The 25,922-nt window shown below is 35.8% G+C and overlaps 1 protein-coding gene across 1 annotated transcript in view; it reads right to left on the minus strand.

Annotated features, from left to right (window-relative positions):
• The window catches only part of DOCK2 (dedicator of cytokinesis 2), a 185,534-nt gene that overhangs the window by 49,509 nt on the left and 110,103 nt on the right, over positions 1-25,922 (minus strand). The window contains exons 28-30 of the mRNA XM_035562961.1: positions 20,615-20,713; positions 18,786-18,880; positions 3,969-4,047 (exon numbers count right to left, since the gene is read on the minus strand). Of these exons, the coding sequence (XP_035418854.1) occupies positions 3,969-4,047; positions 18,786-18,880; positions 20,615-20,713 (273 nt within the window). The remainder of the gene's footprint in view (positions 1-3,968; positions 4,048-18,785; positions 18,881-20,614; positions 20,714-25,922) is intronic.

Here is a 25,922-nt window from a genome sequence, read left to right on the forward strand (position 1 = left end):
GCAAACCTTCGATGACATGGTTTACCCTTCAGTGAATTTATTCTCATTGTAAACACAGAACACATTTGGAAGGAAACCTGACAGGTCACTTAATACAGATTATTTCCAAAGTAAAATCAGCTAAATCCCTTCAGGCAGATGTCTGATGAGTCAATTTTTTTAGAATCTTTAAGTGAGAAACATTTCACAGACTTGCAGGATAGTCTGATTCAATACTCACAGTCATGGCACCAAGCCTGCCAGATTTCAAGAAGGATTTGGACAATGCTCTCAGACATATGGCTTCATTTTTAGGTAGTCCTGTATCAAGCCAAGTGTTGGACTTGATGATAATTGTTAGGCCCTTCCAACTCAGAATATTCTATGATTCTTTGTGTCTAACTTAAATCCAACAATGTATTTCAAATACAGAGACATGAAGAGGATATAAACTGCTAAATACGGAAGGTTTTTACCTATTCCAGCAACTCCTATTAAACTTCAGATTTGCATGCATTAAGTCTATATTTTCCAGTTTAATTTCAGCACTGAATAATGCACATTAATGTATGATGCATGATTCCTACCCTGTTTATACTGTATGCATTTATGAACTTAGAGTACCGTGACAATTGCAAGCCTTCTTCCATCTTTGCTTCATGGTCTATTTTTCGTCAAACACAATTGCAATACACTCTCTTCTGCCCTATAAAACTGTTTGCTCTGCAACTCTCAATTTTCTATTTCAACACAACTGTAAATATTCTGTACCAAATGCCTCTTAGTTATTCCTGTCTTTATTATTCTAGGTTACGTTGATATTACATTGAACAACACCTGTTGCGTGCAATTTCTAAATCTGATTTGTTTTCCAAGACTGCCTGAAGCAGATCTGAATACATCCAGAATATAAAGCGTGCATGCAACACTCAAAAAACAACAACCCCCCCCCAAAAAAACCAAAACAAACAAAAAAAAAAACTTACTTGCCCTGCAGGCATATAAATTCAGACATCATACAACCTCTTTTAAGTTACTTGTAAGAATCTTTTATAATGATTCTCAAACCAAACAACAGCTCTGGCACTTCCTGGCTGACCGCTGCCAGTGACAGTCACAATATTCAGACCTATTGTAGATAACCAAGCACTGGAATTTTAAAAAGGGCTTTTCGCATAAATGGGCTCCATGTACCCAGCTTATTACAGGCTAAGGCAGAAAATTTATGTAGAATGGCACATCACTGCTGTGCTGTGCAGCTCTGGTATTAAAGCCCTAGGGCTTTAAGTTTGTGAACAGTTTTAAAGATTGCAGCCACATCCTTTACAGGTCCTAAATGACACCTCTTCTTCACTTTCTGCCTGAATCACATTGTGAGTAAAAAAGCAATTCTGCTTTGGAAGCAGGAAAAAGGCCAGGAACCTTTTATCCTCCATTTAACAACCTTCAACAGACTAGCAAAAAATTCTACATTACTTTTGATCTAGATGTATTATTTTTTATTTGCTCAATTACTTCACAGTCTACTTGTTTTGTTTGGCTGGGTTGTCTGCTACGCAGTCACGTAACCACTCTGCCAAGCGAAAAATACTCAGACCTACTTCACTGTGCTTTAAATGGCTTTCTTTTAATTATTTTTAATTAAGATTTTTCTATAATTGTTAATAACTAGATTCTGTGCATAAGAAAACATGATCCTACAAACAGTATAAACCATTTGCTCATTTACAAAGAATTTATTCTTTGTAACATAATTTAACATAATTTTTCAACTTTGCCAGTAGGCAACTCCAGCATTTTCACCACACTGACATACGCTATTCCTATTGTATATATTATATATTGCTCAATATATATTATAGTATATAATATATATTATTCTATATAGAGAAATTCCAAACTGGTTAGAAGTTTTGAACTTATCTTTCTGATACCAAGCTTCCATCAACTGCCAATTTTTGCCTACTGATACTTTCGTTGCATTGTAATATTTATAATGCAAGAGTTTGAACTGAATACTAAAAAGCAATATGCTGGCATTTGTTTCTATCTGCAGACCTGTACGATTTTTGGCAATAAATACATTCCCTATGAAATGTAAATGTATTTTTTATTTTCATTAAAGTAAATATTTCTTTAAAAACCCTAAATTTCTTTTGAATACAGACACCTTAAAGACATCCCAAAGACTTGCTCTCCTATGCAGGAAAGGCATCTCAAAGTTTAACTTGATTTTCTCATCACTATTCTGTATCCAGAAAGCCCATCAATGAGGTAATGGTTAAATAAAAATGAAATTAAGCTTGATTTAGAATTTTCTTTTGCAAAACAGCAGCTAAAACAAAAGCTACTTTATACTAGACTCATGGTACCTTAACAGGTAAAATAAAAATATACACGTACCACAACAGCTACACAAAGAAGGATTGCTTGTTTGTTTTTAACTAAAAATACTTAAAAACAACAGTGGAAAGCCAAATATTAAATCTAAAAATAGTAACAGCCTTAGAGGGAAATTGTAAAGGAAACTATTTAATAAACAATGGAAGGAACCCATTTACCTGGAGTTAATCACTGCTCATGCTTGCTTATGGACAAGTCATTAAACAAATGATATCTTTTTTTGTTGTCATTTGCTCATTTCCTAGTAATGATTAAAATTTTTCTTGAACTATAGCTCAAGATAAAATTGATCCTCAGAAAATGAAGATCCACTAAAGGATCTCCCAAGTTTCTCAATTCAAATATATATATATTTTGTTTTAAGTGCTTTTCTGTACTCAAGTCTACACAGTCTGAGTAGTTGCAAAACTCTTATTTTATCTATGTATAGATTTTTTTTTCAAATCATGTAAACATGAAAAAAAAACAAAAATATTTAGGACATTAATTTTTTGAGCTATGATCTGAATAAGTACAGATAACAGTGGGTGTCCAAATTTAGATTTTTAATTAAGGAAAGATTAGACAATATATTTTGCATTGTTCTGGCATTTTTAGTCCAAAGCAGCTTTTTTAAAGGTGCATTTAGGGTACTGTTATAAAAGGTCTTCAGAACTTTTATTCATGAGGAAAATATAAATATCTGCCTGATTTTCACTTTTAAGTCTTTTGTGAAAACCGCAATTCTTTAATGGCATTATTCATTTACTATAACGTTGTTTAGGTTACTCAAAGCCTTCAGATATTTGACAAGTCATGAGTAAAAGCACAAGCATTAATACATTCCCTTGAGCTACAAGGTTCAGTGTTTAACTCCTATGTCCTTGGTTATGTTTGATAACATTCTGGAATGTGCAGAAAGACCACAGGAAGCTTATCTTAAATAAAAGTTCCAAGTTTAGACTGTTGCTTTAAAATTTTAAACAGGTATTGAGTGCCTTGGTAAAATTTTTACAGATACGCAATCTTTACAGTAGCTAGCATGGTTCTGGTAGCTATGCTTATGTCCACCAAATACATTTTATTTGTTTTTGTCATGATAAAATGCATGGCAAAGTTAAAAAGAATGACAGTAAGCACACTAACAAAAGCCCATATTTAAATTATTTTTGAAAGAAAAACGCTCAAAAAAACAAGCAAGTAAAAAATGAAGAAGAAAAATAAAGAAATATCAGGCAAGATAAAAATTAGAAATAAATTATAAATGGTAAATAATCTAGGCATCAAACAAATTTAAACTCATTCTACCCTATGTACATATATGTGATACTGTAAAGGTTATATGCATTACAAAAAAAAAGAAAAGGAAAAGAAAAGGGGTTGTCTGCTTGCCTATTTTAAGTGAATCACACTGCAAAAATCCTCACTTGTCCCTTATCATGAACAACAGAAGTCAGATTTTCGCATCATATCATAGTCTGATCCCACAGAACTCAAATCAATAGTATTTTTACTATCAACAAAATATCAGAAGGGCTCTGACAGACCAGAATGACAGACTAGAATATATGTGCTACTTCTGCTCAGCTAAAAACCTTAATACTTACTTGGACTTCAAAATTCATATTCTCCAGAAATTTTTGGTTCATTGTCTCTGCAAATTTGTTGATGGCTCTCAAGAACACCCTGAAGAAAAGGAAAAAAAGACATAGATCAATAAATATATTCTTTGGAATTCTACTCTAATCTTGTGTGGAATTTAATTGATGAAAACACTTTTAAACACTGAAGACACTAAAAGAATCCAGGTTCACACATACAGAACGAACCTGTTGTGTTCATGTATGTGACATGTTACTTATGCATCAGCAATTTTAAGCATAGCTATCAAAAAATTTATTGATCTTCCCTGAAAAATTCAGACATCTTTTCTTTCCTCTGCTACATAAAACATCATATTCTTGAAAAAACATATTGTGTTTTCAGACACAATTTTACCTTCTGTGTGTGACAGAGCAGCTCATTTACAAGATGTTATTGCATCCTCCTCACAGGTTTGACAGCTGAAAGAGTTCCTGCACTCATCAGTTAGGAGCTGCCACTGCATTTCCCCAATTAAAATAAAACTTTATAGTTTTCTCATAGGTGGCTGGAGATGAAGATGACACCTCTGTCCATCTTCCTCCTCAGGTGGCTTATAAAACCACATTCAAAACTGAGTTAATACACAGTATATTCTCCAAGTGGAAGACTGTAAACGTGATGCCTCTAGCTTGAAAAGCAGCATCTATTTGTACTTATTATTAAAGCAGCAAGATTAAATGACATTTGTACAGCAGATTTCTTTGTCTAACTTTCCAGCACAATATATTTGTAAAACAAAGATCAACTGTATTGCTCTAAATTTATAAAGTTTAATAAACAGTTTCATTCAATTTACAAATTGAAAAGCAAATCATCCAATTCCCTCTACTTCAAAGCTAAAATCATTAGTTTTAAGTTGAAATATTTTTGTTGCAAACACTGTGGGGACAAATATACTGCCACCTGAAAGTCCTGAACACAAGGGAAAAACAATCCTACTCAAGCACAGTCACTGACTATCAACTAGCTACTACCAATCAGGAAAAAGATTTAACAGTTGTAAAAAGCAGGTCCACAAAAAACACCAAATAACTGTTTAGTGGCATCAGGAAAAAAAATTAAAGAAAAAAGCAAAAAACAATTAATTAATTTGAATTATTAGCAAATGTTTAAAAGAACACAGGGTATCTGTACGTTACTGTCAAAGGAAAGTTGCATCCTTGTGTTGGATACTGTCTGCTGTTCTAGCCTCTCATCAAAAGGATAAAGAAATACCAGAGAGACAGAGAGAGAAGAAAAGCAAACAAATGTGACAAAAATGATTACATGATTACGTTTAATGGACTGTGGCTAATATTTGGTTTCTTCAGTCAGGGGACACAATATGACTATGGAGGGTTATGGTAGAACCTATAAAATTTCAAGTACCACAGAAACAGAGACCTATTGTTTGCTATTTTTCATGCAAGAAGCGCACAACACTGAACAAAATCATGGTGTATATTCAAAATAAGAAATAAGCTGTGTAAATCATTTCTACAATATGCTGTGAATGCCTGAATTTTATATCAGCGATTAGACGCATCAAAGACAAAAATCAGAGGAGGACTACTAAATGTCATCAGTCACTGGAGGCTGGGAGAACATAGCAATCAGTGTTACTTAACTCCCAGCTCTGTTGTTATACTGTTCCTAGGAATCTTTTACAAGCCACTGTCAGAAACAAAATACCAGGTGAAATGGATGTAGGTCTCATCACTAAAAAAAAAAAAAAAATGTTGGAAGGGCTAAATTCAGATTCTTAGATTCTTAATGAGGTAGGCAAAGCAAAAGATGAGCTTTCAACAGACTTCTGAAAGGGAGTATTACTTACCTGCTAAGAAGGGTCGTACACTGCTTCATTAAAACAACAACTTGACTGGCTAGATTGAAATCCTTTGTTATAATTATGGTTTTCAATGATTAAAAAACATCTTTGGGAAAACCTAAACCCTTCTCTCCATCCATCCAACATTACTCCTTAACACTGATGTGATCAAGGAAATAAAATAGTTTGTACACAGTGCTGTGTCTTGCTATTTCCCCTGATCTCTTTCTTATTTCATGTGATCAGACAGACAATACAGTTTGAACTACTACAGTAACTGCCACTGGAAGGTACTGCATTTCTAAGGGTGCTGTGTTTCTCTCCCTCATCATCGCACACTTTTGGATGAACTTGTGTCCAGTGGACTTGGAAACAGTTTGATCTAATCTTCATTAGCACTAGTTCAGCTAATTTTGCCAGTTGAATTAAGGGTCTGATCTGTGAAATGCTGAGTGTCGTCAAATCACTTCAAGTTCAAGAGACCTCATTTTGCTCAACACTGTTCTTCCAGGCTACCACCACTCTCTATAAACAACCTCTACATGCTCATGGAACTGCCCTGCCTATCCACCACAATTTCAGCTTATGTTGGTCTGAATAGGCTATCGTACTTTGCTTTTGGCCTCTTCTGTGGCTTAGTCTTATTCTGGGAAATGAGATTTCCTCAGCGCACTGCCCCCCACTACCCACAACAAACTAAACATTCTTCGCTAATGCTTTACTCTCATGGGTACATTTATCTCTACAGAACTGCCTGATACTTGATAAAAACAGTTTAAGATTTTGCTTAAAAAGGAATTCTAAAAAGAATGGTCCGCACACACACACAAAAAATACATAGCTAGGCAGAACACAGACACCTACATTGTATTCTGGTCTGCCAGCATAAACAGAACAGTAGGGGTATTATTCCAAGTAGAAAATTTGGGTCAAGGCCCTTTTAGTGTCACATCTTTTCTCTAGAACTATATTGTTCTAGCTTCTCCTTTGATTTACAAAGTAAATTCTTGCCAACTCACATAATCAAGTTCTTAAGCTGCAACTGCTCACAGTTTTCCCTTCACTCAAAGTTTTCTGTTGGGGTAGAAGGGGGTGTCCTCAGTCTTTGAGCTTATTTTTCCCTTTCCCATCTTCTGTGTTTTCACATCTTAATCCACCACCTAAATATCCTGTTTGGGCAGAACCTAGTATGGTGCTGATAATTTGTCTTACAATTAAAAAACCAAGACTTCGAGGTACTTTGCCTTTTAGCACAGAAATATAGTGCAAAATAGAGTAGAAATAATCATAATGACCTAAATGTGCATGAACTATATTAGTGCGAGTCTGCTTCATAATACGGATGTATTTTGTGTGTACCATATTTTAAAATTTTTGTGAAGAGCTTGTGGTTTAATGTTTGCCATACATAAAAAGCCCCAAGGACACTTTACGAAAAGTATAAGAATGTACTTAATGTCCAGTAAAAATTACTAATCATATTAAAAATATTGATAGAGTTCTATACAATATAATCCTATGTATGCTATTTTGTGTGAATACCTCTTTCTTTCTCACAGATATCTTTTATCTGACATACTGGAATTACACATTTTCAAAAAGCATGCAATACTTCCATGCTGTCAAGTTCCAAATATTTTTGTGCTTTTGTATTTTGCCTAGAGGATGAGTCTATTTCTGTCATTGTAAGGCAGTAGGTTTGAATTCTGTTCCTGGCTCCTGCCAATGCCATGCTGTACCTACCTCAGTGACTTGGTATTTATATGCTTCAATTTCCCCCTTCAGAAGAAGGGCATATTAGTTAACTAGCCACAAGTGTGAAGTGAAACAGGCTCACTTCACATAAACACTGAGATTTTGATGAAAATGGAAAGTATAATTTTAATGAATATTGAAAAAAATATTCCTCTTCAAAGAACTAAACATCGCTCCAAGAGGAGAAAGATAACTCATTTGATTGGAGAAATCATTCTCATTACTTGATTATTCATAATGTCAGTTACGTATTATAACTGACATAACAGAGAAGATACAGATAGAAAATAGATCGTAAAAAGACTGGACCCCGGAACAGCTCAGGAAAATGTAGCACGTACTACCCAACTTCAGAAGAAATTATCTTGAAAAATCACTGAAAGGAATTATCTTGTCACAGTGCAGCATAACTTACAGAATCACAGAATCATCTAGGTTGGAAGAGGCCTCCAAGATCATCTAGTCCAACCTCTGTCCTAACACTACCAAGTCCTCCACTAAACCATATCACTAAGCTCTACATCTAAACGTCTTTTGAAGACCTCCAGGGATGGTGTCTCAACCCTTTCCCTGGGCAGCTTATTCCAATGCCTAGCAACCCTTTCGGTAACGAAGTTGTTCCTAATATCCAACCTAAACCTCCCCTGGTGCAACTTTAGCCCATTCCCCCTCGTCCTGTCACCAGGCACGTGGGAGAATAGACCAACCCCCACCTCGCTACAGCCTCCTTTAAGGTACCTGTAGAGAGCGATAAGGTCGCCCCTGAGCCTCCTCTTCTCCAGGCTGAACAATCCCAGCTCCCTCAGCCGCTCCTCGTAAGACTTGTTCTCCAGACCCCTCACCAGCTTCATTGCCCTTCTATGGACTCACTCGAGCACCTCAATGCCCTTCTTATAGTGAGGGGCCCAAAACTGAACACAGTACTCGAGGTGCGGCCTCACCAGAGCCGAGTACAGGGGGACAATCACTTCCCTAGCCCTGCTGGCCACACTGTTTCTTATGCAAGCCAGGATGCTGTTGGCCTTCTTGGCCACCTGAGCACACTGCTGGCTCATATTCAGCCGACTATCAACCAATACTCCCAGGTCCTTCTCTGCCAGGCAGCTTTCTAACCACTCATCTCCCAGCCTGTAGCACTGCTTGGGGTTGTTGCGCCCCAGGTGCAGGACCCGGCACTTGGCCTTGTTGAACTTCATACAGTTGGCCTCAGCCCATCGGTCCAGCCTATCCAGATCCTCCTGCAGAGCCTTCCTACCCTCGAGCAGATCAACACACGCATCTAACTTGGTGTCATCTGCAAACTTACTGAGGGTGCACTCGATCCCCTCATCCAGATCATCAATAAAGATGTTAAAGAGGACTGACCCCAGTACTGAGCCCTGGGGGATTCCACTAGTGACCGGCCTCCAACTGGATTTAACTCCATTCACCATGACTCTTTGGGCCCAGCTACCCAGCCAGTTTCTAACCCAACAAAGCATATGCCAGTCCAAGCTAAGAGCAGCCAGTTTCTCGAGGAGAATGCTGTGGGAAGCGGTGTCAAAAGCCTTACTGAAGTCAAGGTAGACCACATTCACAGCCTTTCCCTCATCCACCAAGCGCATCACTTGGTCATAGAAGGAGATCAGGTTCGTCAAGCAGGACCTGCCTTTCATAAACCCATGCTGACTGGGCCTGATCGCCTGCTTGCCCTGCAAGTGCCCCGTGATGACACTCAAAATAATCTGCTCCATGAGCTTCCCTGGCACTGAGGTCAAACTAACAGGCCTATAGTTTCCCGGGTCTACCTTCCGGTCCTTCTTGTAGATGGGCGTCACGTTTGATAGCTGCCAGTTGACTGGGACCTCCCCCGATAGCCAGGACTGCTGATAAATGATGGAAAGCAGCTGGGCCAGTTCTTCTGCCAGTTCTCTCAACACCCTCAGGTGGATCCCATCTGGCCCCATCGATTTGTGTACATCTAAGTGCTGTAGCAAGTCGCCAACCCTTCCCTTGCGGATTGTGAGGGCCACAATCTGCTCCCCATCCCCTTCCTTCCGTAGCAGATCATTAGAGCTTACCATTCCTTAGAATGTAGAGAGATCTGCTCACTTCTGCCTTCCAACTTTAGACTGATCAAAGGACAGGATTTTGGTTTCTCATACAGGTAATGCAATTAGATGTTTTTTCTTATTAAACTTCTCTTGTTCACATTTGCCACTAACTTTAATCACTACAAGGAGCTATAAATATGTTATTTCAGGTGCTCAATTATGAGAGAGCTTCTCTGCTGTTACCTGAGTAATATGGAATTTATTTTCTCATTGATTGAAACAATTTTGATCTAAAATTATTTAAATTCCTTTACCCACAGTCACTTCCATTATAATTTCTGTGTTTATAAGCATTTGTTATTCTAATTTACCAGCCTCTTAGGCCTGGAGATTTATGGATGATCTTCAAGGCCAAAGTCTCTGGGCTTAATTTAAATATACAAAGGCAAGGCTTTGGCTTAGAACAGCAAAAGGATCATCATGGTTCAGCTGCTGCTATGTCCTGTACCCTTCTCAATGTCTTACTGCTTCTTCTTTCCTTTATTTTACTGGCAGAGAATTTGATTTCAAATTCTGACAAGCACTATAAGAAGTCTTCATATTAAAGCCCAAAGAATAGAATCCTACACTACTGGATGTATATTCTAAATAAGGCTCAAACAGCACTGTAAAATATACTAACAATCTAAGACCAAAAAAGCTGAAAATATATGTCATGCTAAGACAAAGATTTTATTTCCAATTGTTTTCCAGATAAATTTAAACATAGGGACTGAAATGGAGAAAAGATGTAGTCATAAGCATTATGATGCTAATCAAAGTAGGATTCCAAGGTTATTCCTTAGAAGTGACTATTTAATAGTAATATAGGTCTGCACATTGTCTTTGCTTTTGAAGTGCAAATAGGGGTTAAACCTAAAAAATAGATCTGAAACTCCAAGTTATTTTTAGCAAACAAGTTAGAACTAGTGCACCAGCTCCTTATAGCATAAGACAAAGAAATGATTACAGTTTAAAAAAAAAGTGAACTTTAGCAGACTTTATGCATGAAGGTAAAGCCACAGGAAACTGCATTAAGAAATTATTTTTAAGTAATGGCTCTCCACTGCAATCTATCAACTTAAATTGGCATTGCTGTTCTTCAGTGGCTTTGCCAAAGACGCCTTTCTCTGCATCTAGTTTCAGAACACTGTGGCCAAGATAATTATAAGCAGCAGTATAATATCCCTTCCTATTTAAAACCGTGAATAGCCATGTAAATAAAAGAGCTTGGTGTTGCAAAAAGGCTGAGCACTCAGTAGCTCTCCTCTACTGCTCACAGTTTAAACAATGCTCTCTTCACATAGCCCTGCACATACAATTTTCTGAGTAGCCAAACTAAATAAAAGAAATAAAATTCTGGGCCCACAAAATTTTATGAAAGGCCAAAACCATGAGCGCACCTTTCCTCTGACTCTCACACATGAATCCTTACTAAAGCAATAGTCCAAGAGCAGGGAGATGCTTTCTCAAGTTCAGACAATACAGCATAAAATTTGGAAGCTCATTGTTTCAACTTTGAGAAAAGTAATCCAGATGCTGAGGTGAAGACTGAATTCAGTCATCTAGTTATCTATGAACATGAACTCAAACTCATGTTCACTATGTCTTCTAAAGGTATGATTACACTGCAATGACATCTGCAAAGAATTAATCGAATATGGACTTTTACTGGATAATAAGAAAAAAAGAAACAAGCTTGAAGAGAACGTTATTTCCTGTGTTGTGAAAGCTCTTACTCCAAGAAACCTTTAAAAATTTGGATTCTTAATACCATATCTGAAAAACAATGAAGACACAAAAAGGCTTTAAAATTCAATTCTTCTTCCCTATGTGCTTTTCCTTCAGAGAATGTGGCCCACAATTAAAGACAGGAGGAGCTGCATTAACTTCAGTTTGGCAAGTTTGTTTTTGTAATCCCCAAAGGCTGATCAATCAGCACTTTCATTAGTGAACCCTCTACTTGAGCATGAAAGAATATGAGAGTTCTTTCAAAGCCTAGGAGATGCATCAACTATTATTTTGAAGGTCTATTCTGAGCTGTGACAGGCATGGTCTTGCTAGTATGCCAATTAAATGAAGACTGGAGCAGAAATAGAGCCAAAATAATGCTTCCATATCATTTATGTTGACTTGATAGGAGCATCCTCATGCTTTGCAGAGGACACCTGATATTTTTTTTTTAACATGAAGCAGGCACAAAGGAGAAGCAGCTACTAAAGTCAACTGATTCTTTTGTGGGCCTCTGCCATTTTTCCTCTTCCTTCTTGCATGTAGAGCTACAAGATGGCATGTGAAATTACGGAGACTTGCAAAGCAGGTCAGACCCAATCTCAAATGCTGATCATTATCAATGGCTGAAACAATGACCAGCAATTATAAACTACACCTGAAGATATTAAGTACACAGAGAGACCAGGCAATCAATCAATGTGACAGGCAAGATTAAAAACACACATTTACTATTTCAGTGACCAAAACAGCAGGGGAAAGACCGAGAAAACAGGTGAAAAGATAATGGCTCAATAACAAAAAAATCTTTACAAATTAACCACAGAAATAATTTCCTAATAAACTGGCAAACTATCATTAATTTAGAAATGAAGGGCAATGCAAAACAGAAGCACTACTTAAAAACCTTGTAGCCATGTGAAATCTTGTTATTAAGAGCATCATAATGTCAACACTTAAGAAGCAATTCACTTCCATGGTAACTGGAAAAATATGACCACTGGTGCAAAGAAAGTAGCATAATTTAATCATATTTCTCCCTTTGTTTCAATTCAGTATTACTACAGACTGAAGCAGAATTTTTGTACCACTCAGACTGAATGAAAATTGCTTTTTTATTAGAATTTTCCTAAATGCTTATTTCAATGTATGACAAGACTGTGCAAACAGCATGGTCAGAAAACAACTGCTTAGAAGTAACTATTATCCAGCTTCTCCTGTCTCAGTTAAAACTTGTTTTGTACAATTCAATTTCTTTATCAGTAGAGTGCTTATTATTTGAAAACTTACCTTGAATAGCTAAGCCAAGCATACAAAACCACTACATGCTACAAAATATCACAGGTATTTTGACAGTAATACAAAAGCAACACCTAGACAAAGACAAGAATGAGCAATTGCTTTGCTGCTATACAACCAAATGCAAAACATGACAGTTTCCATTTGAGATCTCTCTATTTTGCTAGCAATCTGTTTATATGCAGCTCTTAATTCAGCATCTACTAACAGCATGTTTTAAAAACTGCTTATCTCCCATTTAGGATACAAAATAATTTTTTGAAACTGTATATTAGGTACACACCCATGCAAAACTCTTTTGAAAATGTGATCTTAAGCATGCTTTCAAGAAACGTCAAAGCTGGAGAACCAATTGAATAAAAAGCTGGCATAATGCTCCTTGGTATAAGTAATGTATTTGGAAAAGCATTCTCAGTAATTTTCCTTATCCTATGAGTATCTTTTCACTTGAGTCTGCTCTCCTTTTTCATGCACTACAGCTAATTGTTTTCACAGTGGAAATATCTTGATTAAAAATAAAATAAAAATCACAAGTCTTTGGTGCCAGATCAAGTCTGGGAATAAGATACAAAGTCAGAACCATATGTGACTTAACGTGGTTGCTTCAGAATGCCATACACTAATAAATACTGTCATATTTATTTTCCCTCTGCTAACACTAATTTACCCTTACTGCAATATTTCTACATATCATTTAGTCCTCATTTTTATGTATCTGAGATTTGTGCAGAGGTGATAGTTTGATAAACAAATTTACAGGAAGAAATGCTTCTATTATTTAAATGTCAAAGGATTAAAATTGCACTATTACATTAAAGTAATGGATAACGCTGTGGATAGCCAGTGCATAATACTAACTGGGCTTCTTTTTTCTTATTGTTGTTATTTTGTTGCTTTTTAAAGCAGTATCATTCAGGCTCTGTATTTTATTTATGATCTCAACAAAACATTTTAAAGGTTAAAAAAAAGTATCTGGGCTTTGCTTTTTCTTTTCCCCATTTAATAAATTTTCTGTATTTGAAATAAGTTCTCTCTACTTGTATTATTTTATAACGGTATGTGTACTTTGTTTTTTTCAGACATTCTTACTGAAAATACTTAGCAAGTAAACACATTCAATATAGAATGGTTTTTTTTTTTTTTTTTAAACTTCCAGGTAAGCCTGGCTTTTTCTGAACATAAGAATACAAACTGTAATTACAGACAAATATGCATCTCCCTTCTTTTTTTTTTTGTGTTACTTACTTGAGTTTACTACTTCACTACTGAAACTGTATCAATACAGAGGTAGTAGTTGGTAGAACTAACAGATTATGTCTTAAAAAGATCATTATGCATTAAATTCATAATACACCAACAGGGTTATTTTGTGATGTAGCTTTCAAAAATACAGGATAGCTGTTCAAAATAATGTTACATATACGCAGTTGTCTCATATTTAATTTCCTAAAAATATCTTCAGCTATGAAGCACTGACTGAAGTTACTTGTCAGAAAAGAGAGCATGGAAAGATTGCTCTATAGCTTCTACACCTGATGAAAATTATGGGTACTGAATTTTTCTTGGTACCTTATTTATTTATGATAACAGGCTACATTACAAACATCCTTAGAGACATGCAAGTCAAAGGTGTCTCTGGAATAATAACAGTTTATCTTGCTGAATTTCTGAAAACACCACATTAACAAGTTCTTCTGAGTTGGGTTGTTGTCCTCACTGAGATTTTCACTTGTAATTCTGAAGAACTTATACTCTACAAGCATGAGCATCCTAGGAATCAGCCCCAAGAAAGATGGGCCACTTTGCAGTGGGAGGGGGAAAAGGATGACTCACAGCATATTTTCTCTCTATGTTTTAGATGAAAGACTAAATGACTACCATCAAACGTAATAGACACCTAATGTGTACTGTGACCAGGATATGCAATAGCCTGTCTTGCTGCAGTCAAGATGGCCTTGGATGATCTGCTGCAGTCACCACATAATTAAGTGTTTAGATGCTCAGTAAGCAGACAATTCCATTATATGGTTAACAACGGGCAACATACAGTTAGTGTGAGTAAACATACTGTATTATTAGGTATTAGGAAGATGCAAGTGATTGAAATGTAGGGTTACATCAGGCAGAACCAGACTTAATCACACATGGTTGTAAGAGATGTTCTGTTTATAAGACAGCAAAGCACTAAATGACTCAGTCAGACACATCAGCTGCAGCTGGAACTGTAACTCTCCATGGAAGTAAGCTTACAATTCACAGTGAAACAACTGCCTCTTCTCTTTATCTGCCTTATTCCATTTTCCTAGGCAAATCTTATTCCATTTGCTCTATTAAAGTACTGACTTTTGTGAGAACTTGGAAAGAAAAGTAGGCAACATAGTTGCCTAGATTTAATGGAAAGGAAATACAAATCCATGAATCTGGAGACGCTGTGCACCAAATATCCAATGTAGAAGAACAATCAATTAATAAATAAAATGTTCTACCTCTGAAAGGACCATTACATACACATTATATATATGCACACACAGAGAGGAAATTTTATTTCAGTTTATTTCAGCACAGACATTTTTAGTCTCATAGCAGAAACAAACCCTCTAAGTGCACATCTTATCACTAATCATGATTAAAGTGACGACTGAACAGTAAAAGCCATCTGAACCTATTATGTTTCATATACCTTCCTGTGCATGCATGCACTGAGGGATATTTTCATTAGATGTTTATACTTGTTGCTTAGAATACTTTTTCATGTACTTAATTTACTAAGTTATGCAATATGCCATAAGCATGTGTGAAAATGCCTTCTGACTGACCCCCTGAAAATTCAAGCACCTGATAAAAACAAATGCATTTCTGTCAAGCCTGCTTAGGCCAGCCAAATGTTTCCCAAGGAAAATGAGACCAAAAGAAAAAAAAAATTACTTGTACACAATAGATCAGCCTTTCAAATTCTGTCTTATTTGCTCAGGATAAACTGCAATGTTGTCATCCATCTTTAGTTACATAAATCAATCTTAACTCCTAATGCATGTCTGAAAACAAGGGCAAAAACTAACCTGAAGTGCTTGCATTTTTTTCTCTCTTAGGAATAAATAAATAAACACCCCTTTTTATTCTCTGCAAGACAAACAATGAGCCAGGCAATGTTTTATGCCAACTGTTGAAACATATCTGTATAGAATAAATCAGAGTTTTCCTCTGAGAATAGAATCACTTCCTATTAATAATCAATAAAGTAAAACACCAGCTGGAGTAAAGAATAAAGCACAGTCTTATCAACTGGATTTGTTTCCCTGGTGTAGAGTCAGTTCCACTAGTGCCCGTGAAGTCACAGTATCCACTGACATCAATACCAGTAACAGTAGCAAATATTTCTAAAATGGGAAAATAAGAAAAGCTTCCATTTCCACCGACAGATAGATGGAAGACTGTGTTTGCAGCAGCAATATACAGTTTGTAGCATCCCTCCCATGAGTATTTAAACTAAACTTGGTTGAAAAAGGCATGTTCCCATACTTCCTGCAACTGCATTCAGTATCCCTTCTTTCCCAAACCCTTCTGTCATTCTTGAAAAACATTCTTAAATTGTGAATACCAGCTCAAGTTTTTTTCTTCATAATGTCTAAAAGAAAATGCAGCCCAACAGCTACTAAACTTGTTGCATGCAGTTGTTACTTAAAGGTTGTGCTTGCAACTTTACAAATACCATCTCCTCATAAAGCACAAAGCAACTTTTTTTTTTTTTGGTGATTCACAGGTCAATACTATAACCAGCTAGTTACTCTGAGAAGACTTTTTCTATTCAAAGATACTGTTGTTGAGAAATATGCATATGTATAGTGTGGAATATTATTTTATTTTACTTTTTCAGAAGTGATGTTTAACTAAGCCATTCACCAATGTTACAAAAAAAAAAAAAAAAGGTCTGAAATCCCTAATTTCTATTTCTTAAAATGTTACCGTGTGCTAGGTGAAGAATTGGAACTTTTTCTGCCTCATTCTGCAGGTTGGCCAGGACCTAATGATATAACATATAGTTGCTGGCAGTCTGACGAATGGTGAGATACCTGGGGTTGCAGGTGGCACTGATTTGAAGCCATAATGAGGTTTTCCTGAACTAATAGTGCCACTACAACATACGAGCTACATGAGATCCAGGTCTTGAGGGTGTTACCAAGCAGTTCATCTGCAAAGAAGCAGCTATTTTTAGTATGTATAATGAAAGAAAATCAGCAATATTTCCAGCTGTTTTGCCATATACCGTCAGTGCTAAAAACTTTTCAAGTTAGACTTAAAATGGTCTAGGGATCACTTGACTCTGACTTAGGTCTGAAAACAATCATACACACAGGTAATGAAAACATATTTTATAAAAAAGCTTAACTACTGGTGTTAGAAAATATCCTATGCTTGTCTCACATTGAGTTTTTCAGTAAATAGGGTCCAACCTTAAGATGCACTGGTGAAAAAATCCTGTAGAATTTTATTTTCAGTCTACCTAAAGTAGACTAAAATACCTAAGTATAATGTTGACAAGATTCAAAAAACAAATCAAATGGACACAGAAACAATGGATATGCTTACAAAACCACTTCAGACTGGACTCTAACCAAAACTGATTCAATGCACTAATTATGATATAATCAAGTGTTTTCAAACTCAGTCTGAGCAATTACCATTTCAAAGCCCAGAGGAACGGAAGGGATGTGAATGTTTCCATTGCTAACTGCCCTAACCATTTCTTTTACTCAGTGAATCTCAGATCCTATGCAGTTCAGGAAGACAATGAGGTATGAGTATTTCCTGGGAGGAATGATGTGCCCCTAAATTAAAATTATGAATACCTAAGAGACGAAGCGGACTATACAGTTTTACCTAAACCAGAAAAAGCATTTCCCCACAAAGCCATGTACCTAGGAATTACTGCTTTTAATAAGCTGATAGCCAATCATCTATGTACCACAAGTGGAATAAAGTGCACATACAAGCAGCAGCAACTAGGAAGAAGTGTGCAGTAAGCAACCCTCATTAGAACAAAAGTTAATTAAATTGACCGTGGAGGATCACAAAAATAACTCAGCTATTATATCAGGTATTATGACCTCAGTGAGGATTTTACGATTTCCCAGTGTTCTGCCCCATCTACCATGACATGAAAAAGAGCGTTCTTCCCAACTTACTGTTAATGGAAGGAAAGAGGAAAAGTAAATTAAAAAACAAAACAAAACAAACAAACAAACTCTGTTTCCTCTCTGTTAAAGTACTCTGTTGATTATCAGTTGCTAATAGAACACTCCCACATCAGTGAGCCTCTGCCTCACTTTGGGAATTGGCTTTGGCCAATTAAGAGGCTTTGGGAATAACAATGTGCCTTGAGAGCAAACAGCACATCATTTAAAATAATAATAATTTAAAGGAATATGCAATAAACCATTCCAATGTTCGATACACAGGATCGACCAACATTCTGATGATCAACCAATGCTTGGTTTATCCCACTATCATTTATGACAACACCAAATCAGACAGATTATAGCCACAGGTTAAGGTGTACAATCTACATGGTTTAAGATATTTTTCCTTTAGTTAATTTTATTATATTGGAGTTCTCAAAGATACCTTATTAATAGCAATTTCTCATAGACTAAATAGTAGGAAGTATGATAGATTTGATTATACAAGCTTCTGCTTAGATGACAACTTGATCTACATGGGTAATGTATCTGTTTGAAGTAATCAATCAAAATGAAGCCCCAGATGATATATAGGACAGCAATACACTTCCTCAAAAAGCATCTTGGACCCAAACTTCCCCTACAAATATAGAGGTGCCCTCAAAGACCTGGTCTTTATAATCTTTTTAGCAATCCAACAGACCATATCAGCTCAGGAAAAAAAAAAGAAAAAAAAGTTGCTTGCTAGCTCTTGCATCACGATGAACTCACTGAGGACATGCTACACTATGCTGAAATGGTACAATTAAGATTTAACTGGCCTTTTACAGTTTGGCTTCTGCTGACTGTCACCAACTGTACAGACCAACTATGTATCAAACAAGTTCACTTTTCAGAAGCACACAGAACACAAGCACTGATCTTTCAGCCCCACTTTACCTGTTCTGCACCATGCTCATTGCTATCCAGTCTGAAGGGTAAACATTCTTTCCAATGAGATCTTTGAACATTATGAATGTTTCCATCAAGAAGTCCTAGAACAACAAAATACAGTAAATAAACTTTGTGTTACAGTCACGTAAGTGTTCCTGCCGCAATTAAAGAATTAAGAGGGAGGGCTTCACTCTGTTCCCAGTGAAGTTATTGGAAAAAAATCCCACTGATACCAGTAAACCCACGGTTGGAACTGAAGTCCTGCAAAAGAGCAGCCCTGGAATCAAAATGAAAGCTAAAAGTTGTTACATTGGGCTCTTAAGAAAAGATATGCCATAAATGAATGGAAATAAAAAGTTACAGTACTATATACACTATATAGTAAAGCTGCTGAATTATTTATTATTTAGCCAGTCTCATAATGCATAATGAATTAACAGATCTGAAAAACACCACAGTTTTTTATTTAGCCCATTTAGTCTAATTTTAGTATTCTAAATAAAAAATTGAAGGCACATACAGAAAATCCTCAAAAAAATATTTTTCCAACAAGTATTTAGAGATTCCGGTATACAGAACAAAAATAAAATGAACATCATCATTCAAGCTCTATTTCACGTATAGTGCATATATGCAGTTTTACCCCTGAATTTCTGAGCAAGTCAGCTAAAAATCTGAGGCTAGCCAGATGAAATGTCATCATCTATTACCAAAACCTCACAAGCAGTTCTCTGCAACATTTGTGCTTTGTCAAATTACTTAGAGAAACAAGTGAACAATAGCTTTCAACACCACGATTTGAAAACCAGTCTTTATCTTCACTGACATATACTTATGCTCCTGAGAAAAAATGAGAAGACAACAAATTGATGCCTTTATAAACAGAGAAAAAAAAAGAGGCTTTTTTTTTTTTTTTTAAATGTGCTCTGCAGAACTGTTCAAGCTGATGAAGTATTACTACACTTGACAGTCTTCATTAGAATTTCTAGACATTATCTAGGACCAAGTACCTCAAGTACCTAAACCGCTTGGAAGCTGAAGTTATTTTAAAATACTCTTATGTTTTCAAGTAAACTCAGGCACATGAAGAATTGCAAAATCTAGCCACAATTTGATCTGCTAGAATTTCAGTTATGGCACAACACTGACTATAACAAAGAAAGGAAAGTGGACAAATCTTGCCAACTGAAAGTATTACTTCCATGGAGAACCAATAGATCATGTAAACAAAATCTTAGCCAATACCTAGACTTATTTTGGACTTATGTCAGGAGTATAAATAAAGGGAAAAAGGTCTCCTGAAACCAGTGACCAACGGTACAAAACAGAAATGCACACCAAATATCATTAATTTATGCCAGGAACAACTGATATAATAAGTTGCATTTAATTGCATTTAGCACACAACATTATCTTGACCAACAGTGGAAAGTGGAACTAAATCACGATGTGCAAAATGTGGATGGAGGGTTTGAGTAGTTGGGGATTGCTTTACTGCTGTTTTTTGTTGCTGGTGGTGGTGTATTTGTTGTTGCTGTTTCTCCTCAAAACAGAGTGAAACAAAGATCCCATTACTTAATGCTTTATTATTAAATTACCTCCTAAGCGCTATGGACAACGATAGTGACATGTCTTTCCAAATTTCTGATCTTAGTATTGTCCAAAGACACCATTAGAACAGGGAGGCAATAAAATGATGGAGAGGCAGAAAATGTACAGAAACGGACTTCATGCTAAGAAGAATCAGGCAAGATAGTTCAAAACAACACTTTATTTTTCATAGCTAATAAAATACTTCTAATTATTTATCATTTCCATGTTTGTTTCGTACTCACCACTAGTTCTGAACTTGTCTGGAAAGTTTCAATGTAAACTGAGTAATGCTGGTTGTTCATCTGGTTTAAGATTGCTGTCATGCATGCAACAAAATGACTCTGAAAGAAAACCAGAAAAAAATCGATAGAAAGATAACACACATCTAGATTAATTTAGATATTGCATTGAATTCTTTCTAAATCAGACCTATTCCAAATGCCTAATAATTATTTTTTAAGGATATTAAAATAATATCAAATGAAAACTTTCACAAGCCCAGATGTGAAACATAGTAAGAACTCAGAGAGGGTAATTCAAAAGCTACCCTGGCAATAGGCTCTGGAGAAAAAATCTGCACCATTTATGAAAAGCACATGGAAGCACACAATCTGCAACCAGAAAACTTTTTATATAAAATACAACTCAGTATTACTCTAAGACTCTTAAAAGGCAATTGATATTTCCTAGGATTCTTCCATTAGGAATTCATAGGAAGAAAAAATATATTTGATCAAAACTTTCTAATCATCCTAGAAACAGAGGCTATGGTATTTTACAGGAAGAAATAGTGCATGAAAGGATATATTTTACAGATGTTTAAGTAACTACTACAGAACTCTAAAACTTCTATAAAATACTATTACTTTCATCTCTCAAAACTCCAAACTTCCTCAAAAGGAAATACTTTTTTTTCTCAATTCCTAAAGACGAAGTGCTGCAAGATATAAAATTATCTATAAGCCTAGGTTTTCACTGCCTTTGACTGAGACTCAGAAAGATATTTCTCATCTCTCAGCAGTAGCAGGCTTAACTATTGTTAGTATACCTGTAAGACAAAAAGAGAATCCTCCTTATTGATGCCTTTTAATTGCCTGAATTCTTGTTTTAAATTGAAGCTGCATTCATTATATTAAAAGAAGAGAATATGAAGGAGATGATCATACAAAATAATTTTCTAGCTTGATTTGAAACTTCTCATCATGCTTGTTTAGGATTGCTAGAGGTGACTCCCCAGTCCCTCTGACCAGAAGCTTATCAGATTCTCTGTTTAACTCTGATTCACTTTACACTTCTGTTACGCCAGAAAGGCAACACAGGCACACATTACCAAAGTATCAGCTGCAGTTTGCCGGCCCCGACCATTTTGTCTACCACTTGAAGGGAAGCCTTCTTTAACTTCAGTTTGTGGCCACTAGAGGTCTTTTAGTTTCGTATGTTAGCTGCTGTTCAGTTCGTACTGCCTTTTTATTTTTTTTTTATTTATTCCTACGTGAGCAGACCCAGTACACTTCTGGCATACAAACAATGAAAATTACAATATAAAGGACCTATTATACTTTCTTTTGGAGTAACATTAGTGCTACTAAGAGGCTTGCCTACTTTGTAAGACTAGGAGGACACATTTTCTGCAGGTAAAGCCAAAGATTTCAGGTAAGGTATCATGTGTTCTCGGGTAATGATGCTTTTTTAAAAAGAAATGCTGATTTTCCTGCTGTAGTAGTTCACTTTTACAGTTATGGGCTAGAAAAGTGTTTTCTGTGATGTTGAATGTGAAGCTGGAAGTAATAATGAATGAATTTCAAAGGATTCAATATTGAAACTGTGTGTTTTTCCTTCTGATGTCTTGATTTTGAAAAAAAATTACTGACAGAAGTTAGAGAATATTATACATGAAAAACAGCTTGTATTTTTAGTAGTTAAACATATGCCAGAAAATGCCTTTCTGCACTAATATAAAATAATCACCTCTTGAAATAAGTAGCATTTCTTTGCAAGCCTTAAATAGACCTTTTATGTTGCTTAAAGGCATAAAGACTTTAAGAAGGTTATTTTTTTGTTGTTGTTGAAACCAACTTCTAAACTGTGTCTAGCTATATCTGTTCTTATGGTACAGCATGAATGCCTATTCTTAGGAACCATGTATTGTCATTTTAAAATTACCAGATGATTGATTGATTACTGAAAAGAGCCATAGACAAAGACCACCTTGCAACAAAATTATCAAATTCATATTAGTGTGACTGAATGATAAATAAATAAATAAATAAAGGTGTCAGTAAAGCTGGTTTGCTACAAAAACTTCATCGTTTCCATGCAGCTGTCAAGCAGGGAAATACACCAATACCATTTGATCTCTAATAATTTTCTTGTCTGCAATCTCAACTATCAGAAATTAACTGCTAGCTCCTTCATAGGTTAAAAGCTTGCCCCTCCCCTCCTAATCCCCAAACACCAGCAATTCACTCCTCAGATGCAGCCTCAGATCATTCAAGTACCCATGCTGTCTCAGCATCACCATTATCACTGCTAGAACTTCAGTGTCATTTAGGACTGTGGAGAGCTGTGATCAAATCTGCAAATCTCTGTGTATTCATTTAAATTCTCCCATGCTGTTTAATTCTCCTAGCAGAATATGCAAAGAACATGAACTGCTTGAAAATACAGTAAGTTCTGCACAAGAACTACTTATTACACTTTGAATGCAGGCTTCATGCTCGCTAGACAGAGGAAATTCAGAACCAAGCACTACCTAGAAATACAATAGTCTAATGCTTAGGATTCAAAAAAGTATTTCATTTAATCAAGCATTGCGTATAGTGATTGAATTGTATGAAAAAGGCTGCGGCAAACAAGATGAACTTCAAGTAGAATCCCAACAAGTCATTTCAGCTGCATTGAGGATTTATCTCATGAATTAGAGCAGAGAGGCTGATTAAAACTAGGTCAAACATATATAAAAAAAGTATCTAAGTAAACATTCAATTTTTCTTTGAGTATTCTCTCATCAGTTATCAGATATAACTTTGGAACACATTGGATCAATTCAAAGAGATGCAACAAAATGTATGTTTTCCAATTTTAAAACCTTCACACACATTTAAATACAAAAGAATCCAGGAACAGAAGCAGCAGTGAATTCTACTTCTTGAATTAACCAATTTGCTGATATCCTTTCAAAACATGGGTAAAGAACAAACAAAATAGATGGTACGAGCATTACAATTCTATCAGGAGCAGGAGCACAGAGTAAATGGAAAGTCAGATGAAAATGAAACGGAAAGAAATGTCTCAGGAACTATTCGAACTCCCCGTCCATTAAAAAAAAAGCCAACCACATAATTCATATAAAATTTTAATGAACTATAATGAAGGCTTCCTTTAGTATAAGCATTGCAAAATATTGGCTAAAGCAAAAAGAAAAATACATCTGTTATTCAAGTGCACATTAGCTGTGGATGCAACATATACAGGAAAATAAGCAACTGAAAAATATTAGGGTCATATGGGTAAGACAACCAACTTCAACACCTAGCAACTAAATCCCAGCATACTTTATAATAGCAAATGGTGACAGGTTGCTGTAGTAACTTCAAATAATACCAGCACCACAAGAATAAATAAAGCAAATGCACTGGAAAACCAAACAGCAACAGAAATAATGTAGAATGAAGTTACACTTCGGTACTCATATGGTAGAAACATTTCAGTGGCTGTTCTTTGAGTAATTTTCGTGCAGCAGTACTTCTGGAATGACTAAGAAGGATATTTATTTCATATAGTTACTTAAATTAACATTTATCCTCATTAACAGAGAGCTTTACCAACACAGAGCACTAGTGTAAATACGTAACACTATGTACATCATTACAAAGTAAACAAAATGCAAATGTCGATAATTTCTAATAATTCAAGCACTTCTGATGCCCAAACACATTGTAATTATATTTAAATCCCCCTTTTTAACACAAAGACGGATGTTCTAAATGCTCATTTAGCTTGTTCTACTGTTTTCTTTACATTCGTATGCTTTAGCCAGAGGCATATGTAACTGTTTAAGTTAGTAGGTTACCAGACTGAAAAACACAGGCTAATTTTGTAACTCAATGAAATCATAATAGCAGCTGCTGTATAAGATTTAACGATAATCTGCCAGCCAGAGAATCAAGGCAATTTCAAAATTATTTCATTTAAGACTTTCTTAAACGTAGATAAAAGCAGTAAGACAAAGTTTTATGGTATGACATACAAGCAGCATGTTGCTTTTAGAATGTATCCTTTGGTGCCTTTTTTTTTTTTTAAATAAAATAAAACAAACCTTTGTGTTCATTTCCCAACAATATTAAAAATAAAATTCTCTACAGTGCTTTTACTGCTGCTGCATTTTGTTGCCATAAATCCATCCCAGAATTTCTACAGTCCATGGCTAGGATGAAGACTGTAAATGACTGAACCTTTTCATACGTCTGTGCTTGAACACGGTTGTGCAATTTCCTACTTTTCCCAGAACATAAACATTGTGTTCACCTTTGAGGTGTACATGCAAATAAATAATGGATAATATTATTTGGTACAGAGTAAGAAGTCAATTATTTCTAATGAACAATCATTCCATGAAAACTGTACTAGCTTTCGCAGAACACAAAGTACTCATAACATCAGCTGTTTCATCTTCTCGCTTAAGCACTGCTGTCCGCACTCCCAATCTCAGCTCCGCTGCATCAGGTAAAATCTTTCAACCTTAGCTTCAGGGATCTATGCAGCTTCATGCTGCATGTCTTCCCTCCCCTTCTGCTACCTGCTAATTACTCTATCGCAATTACTTCTACCTAGTTTTCAGGTTGTTCTTGCAGGCCAGAAAAACCTTCCCACTCTGGTATGTAAGATATCCACTGACAATCCTGAATTTTCCTGTGCTGTCAACACTGCTTATTTCACTAATTTCTTATTCTAAGTGCTATTCTATTTCCTTGATTCCATTACTCCAGATGGTCAGTCAAGTTGGCAAAACATGGCTTGTCCTGCCAACTGTCCCAGTGCACTCATTCCCATGGTAAAGAGGATGCAGTCAGCATTCCACAGAAATATCTAAAGCATAGAGAGTAAGATTAAAAATATGATTTTTTTTTTATTATTATTATTTCCACCCTACCCTCCAGTCATAACTTATTTCTTTATTGTACTAAAGTTTGGCCACTCTCTTGCAGGTAAAAGCTCTGTAAACTGATATGGGAACTTTAAGGAAGTAAACCAATAGCTGGGATGAACAGGAGTTAGTCCCCTGATATAATACTTAACAGCAGGAAGAAAAAAGGGGGGGAATTGCCAGGTATATAGGACTACAAAACAAAACATACTGACTACAATGGAGATTGACAACTGGGTCTAAAAGAAATGGCTTGAATTCAGCGATCTATTCCCGTACATATATAAAAAGTTAAAGTGTGGTAGCTTCTTTTATTTCTAAGCTGTATATTTTAAATCTACGCATGTTGGGAAGACAAATGTCTTAACTGCTGATTCACATCTTTAAAACAAAATAGAGCCACC

This window comes from Cygnus atratus, chromosome 14 (assembly GCF_013377495.2).
Source record: "Cygnus atratus isolate AKBS03 ecotype Queensland, Australia chromosome 14, CAtr_DNAZoo_HiC_assembly, whole genome shotgun sequence".
NCBI classification, from domain to species: Eukaryota; Metazoa; Chordata; class Aves; order Anseriformes; family Anatidae; genus Cygnus; species Cygnus atratus.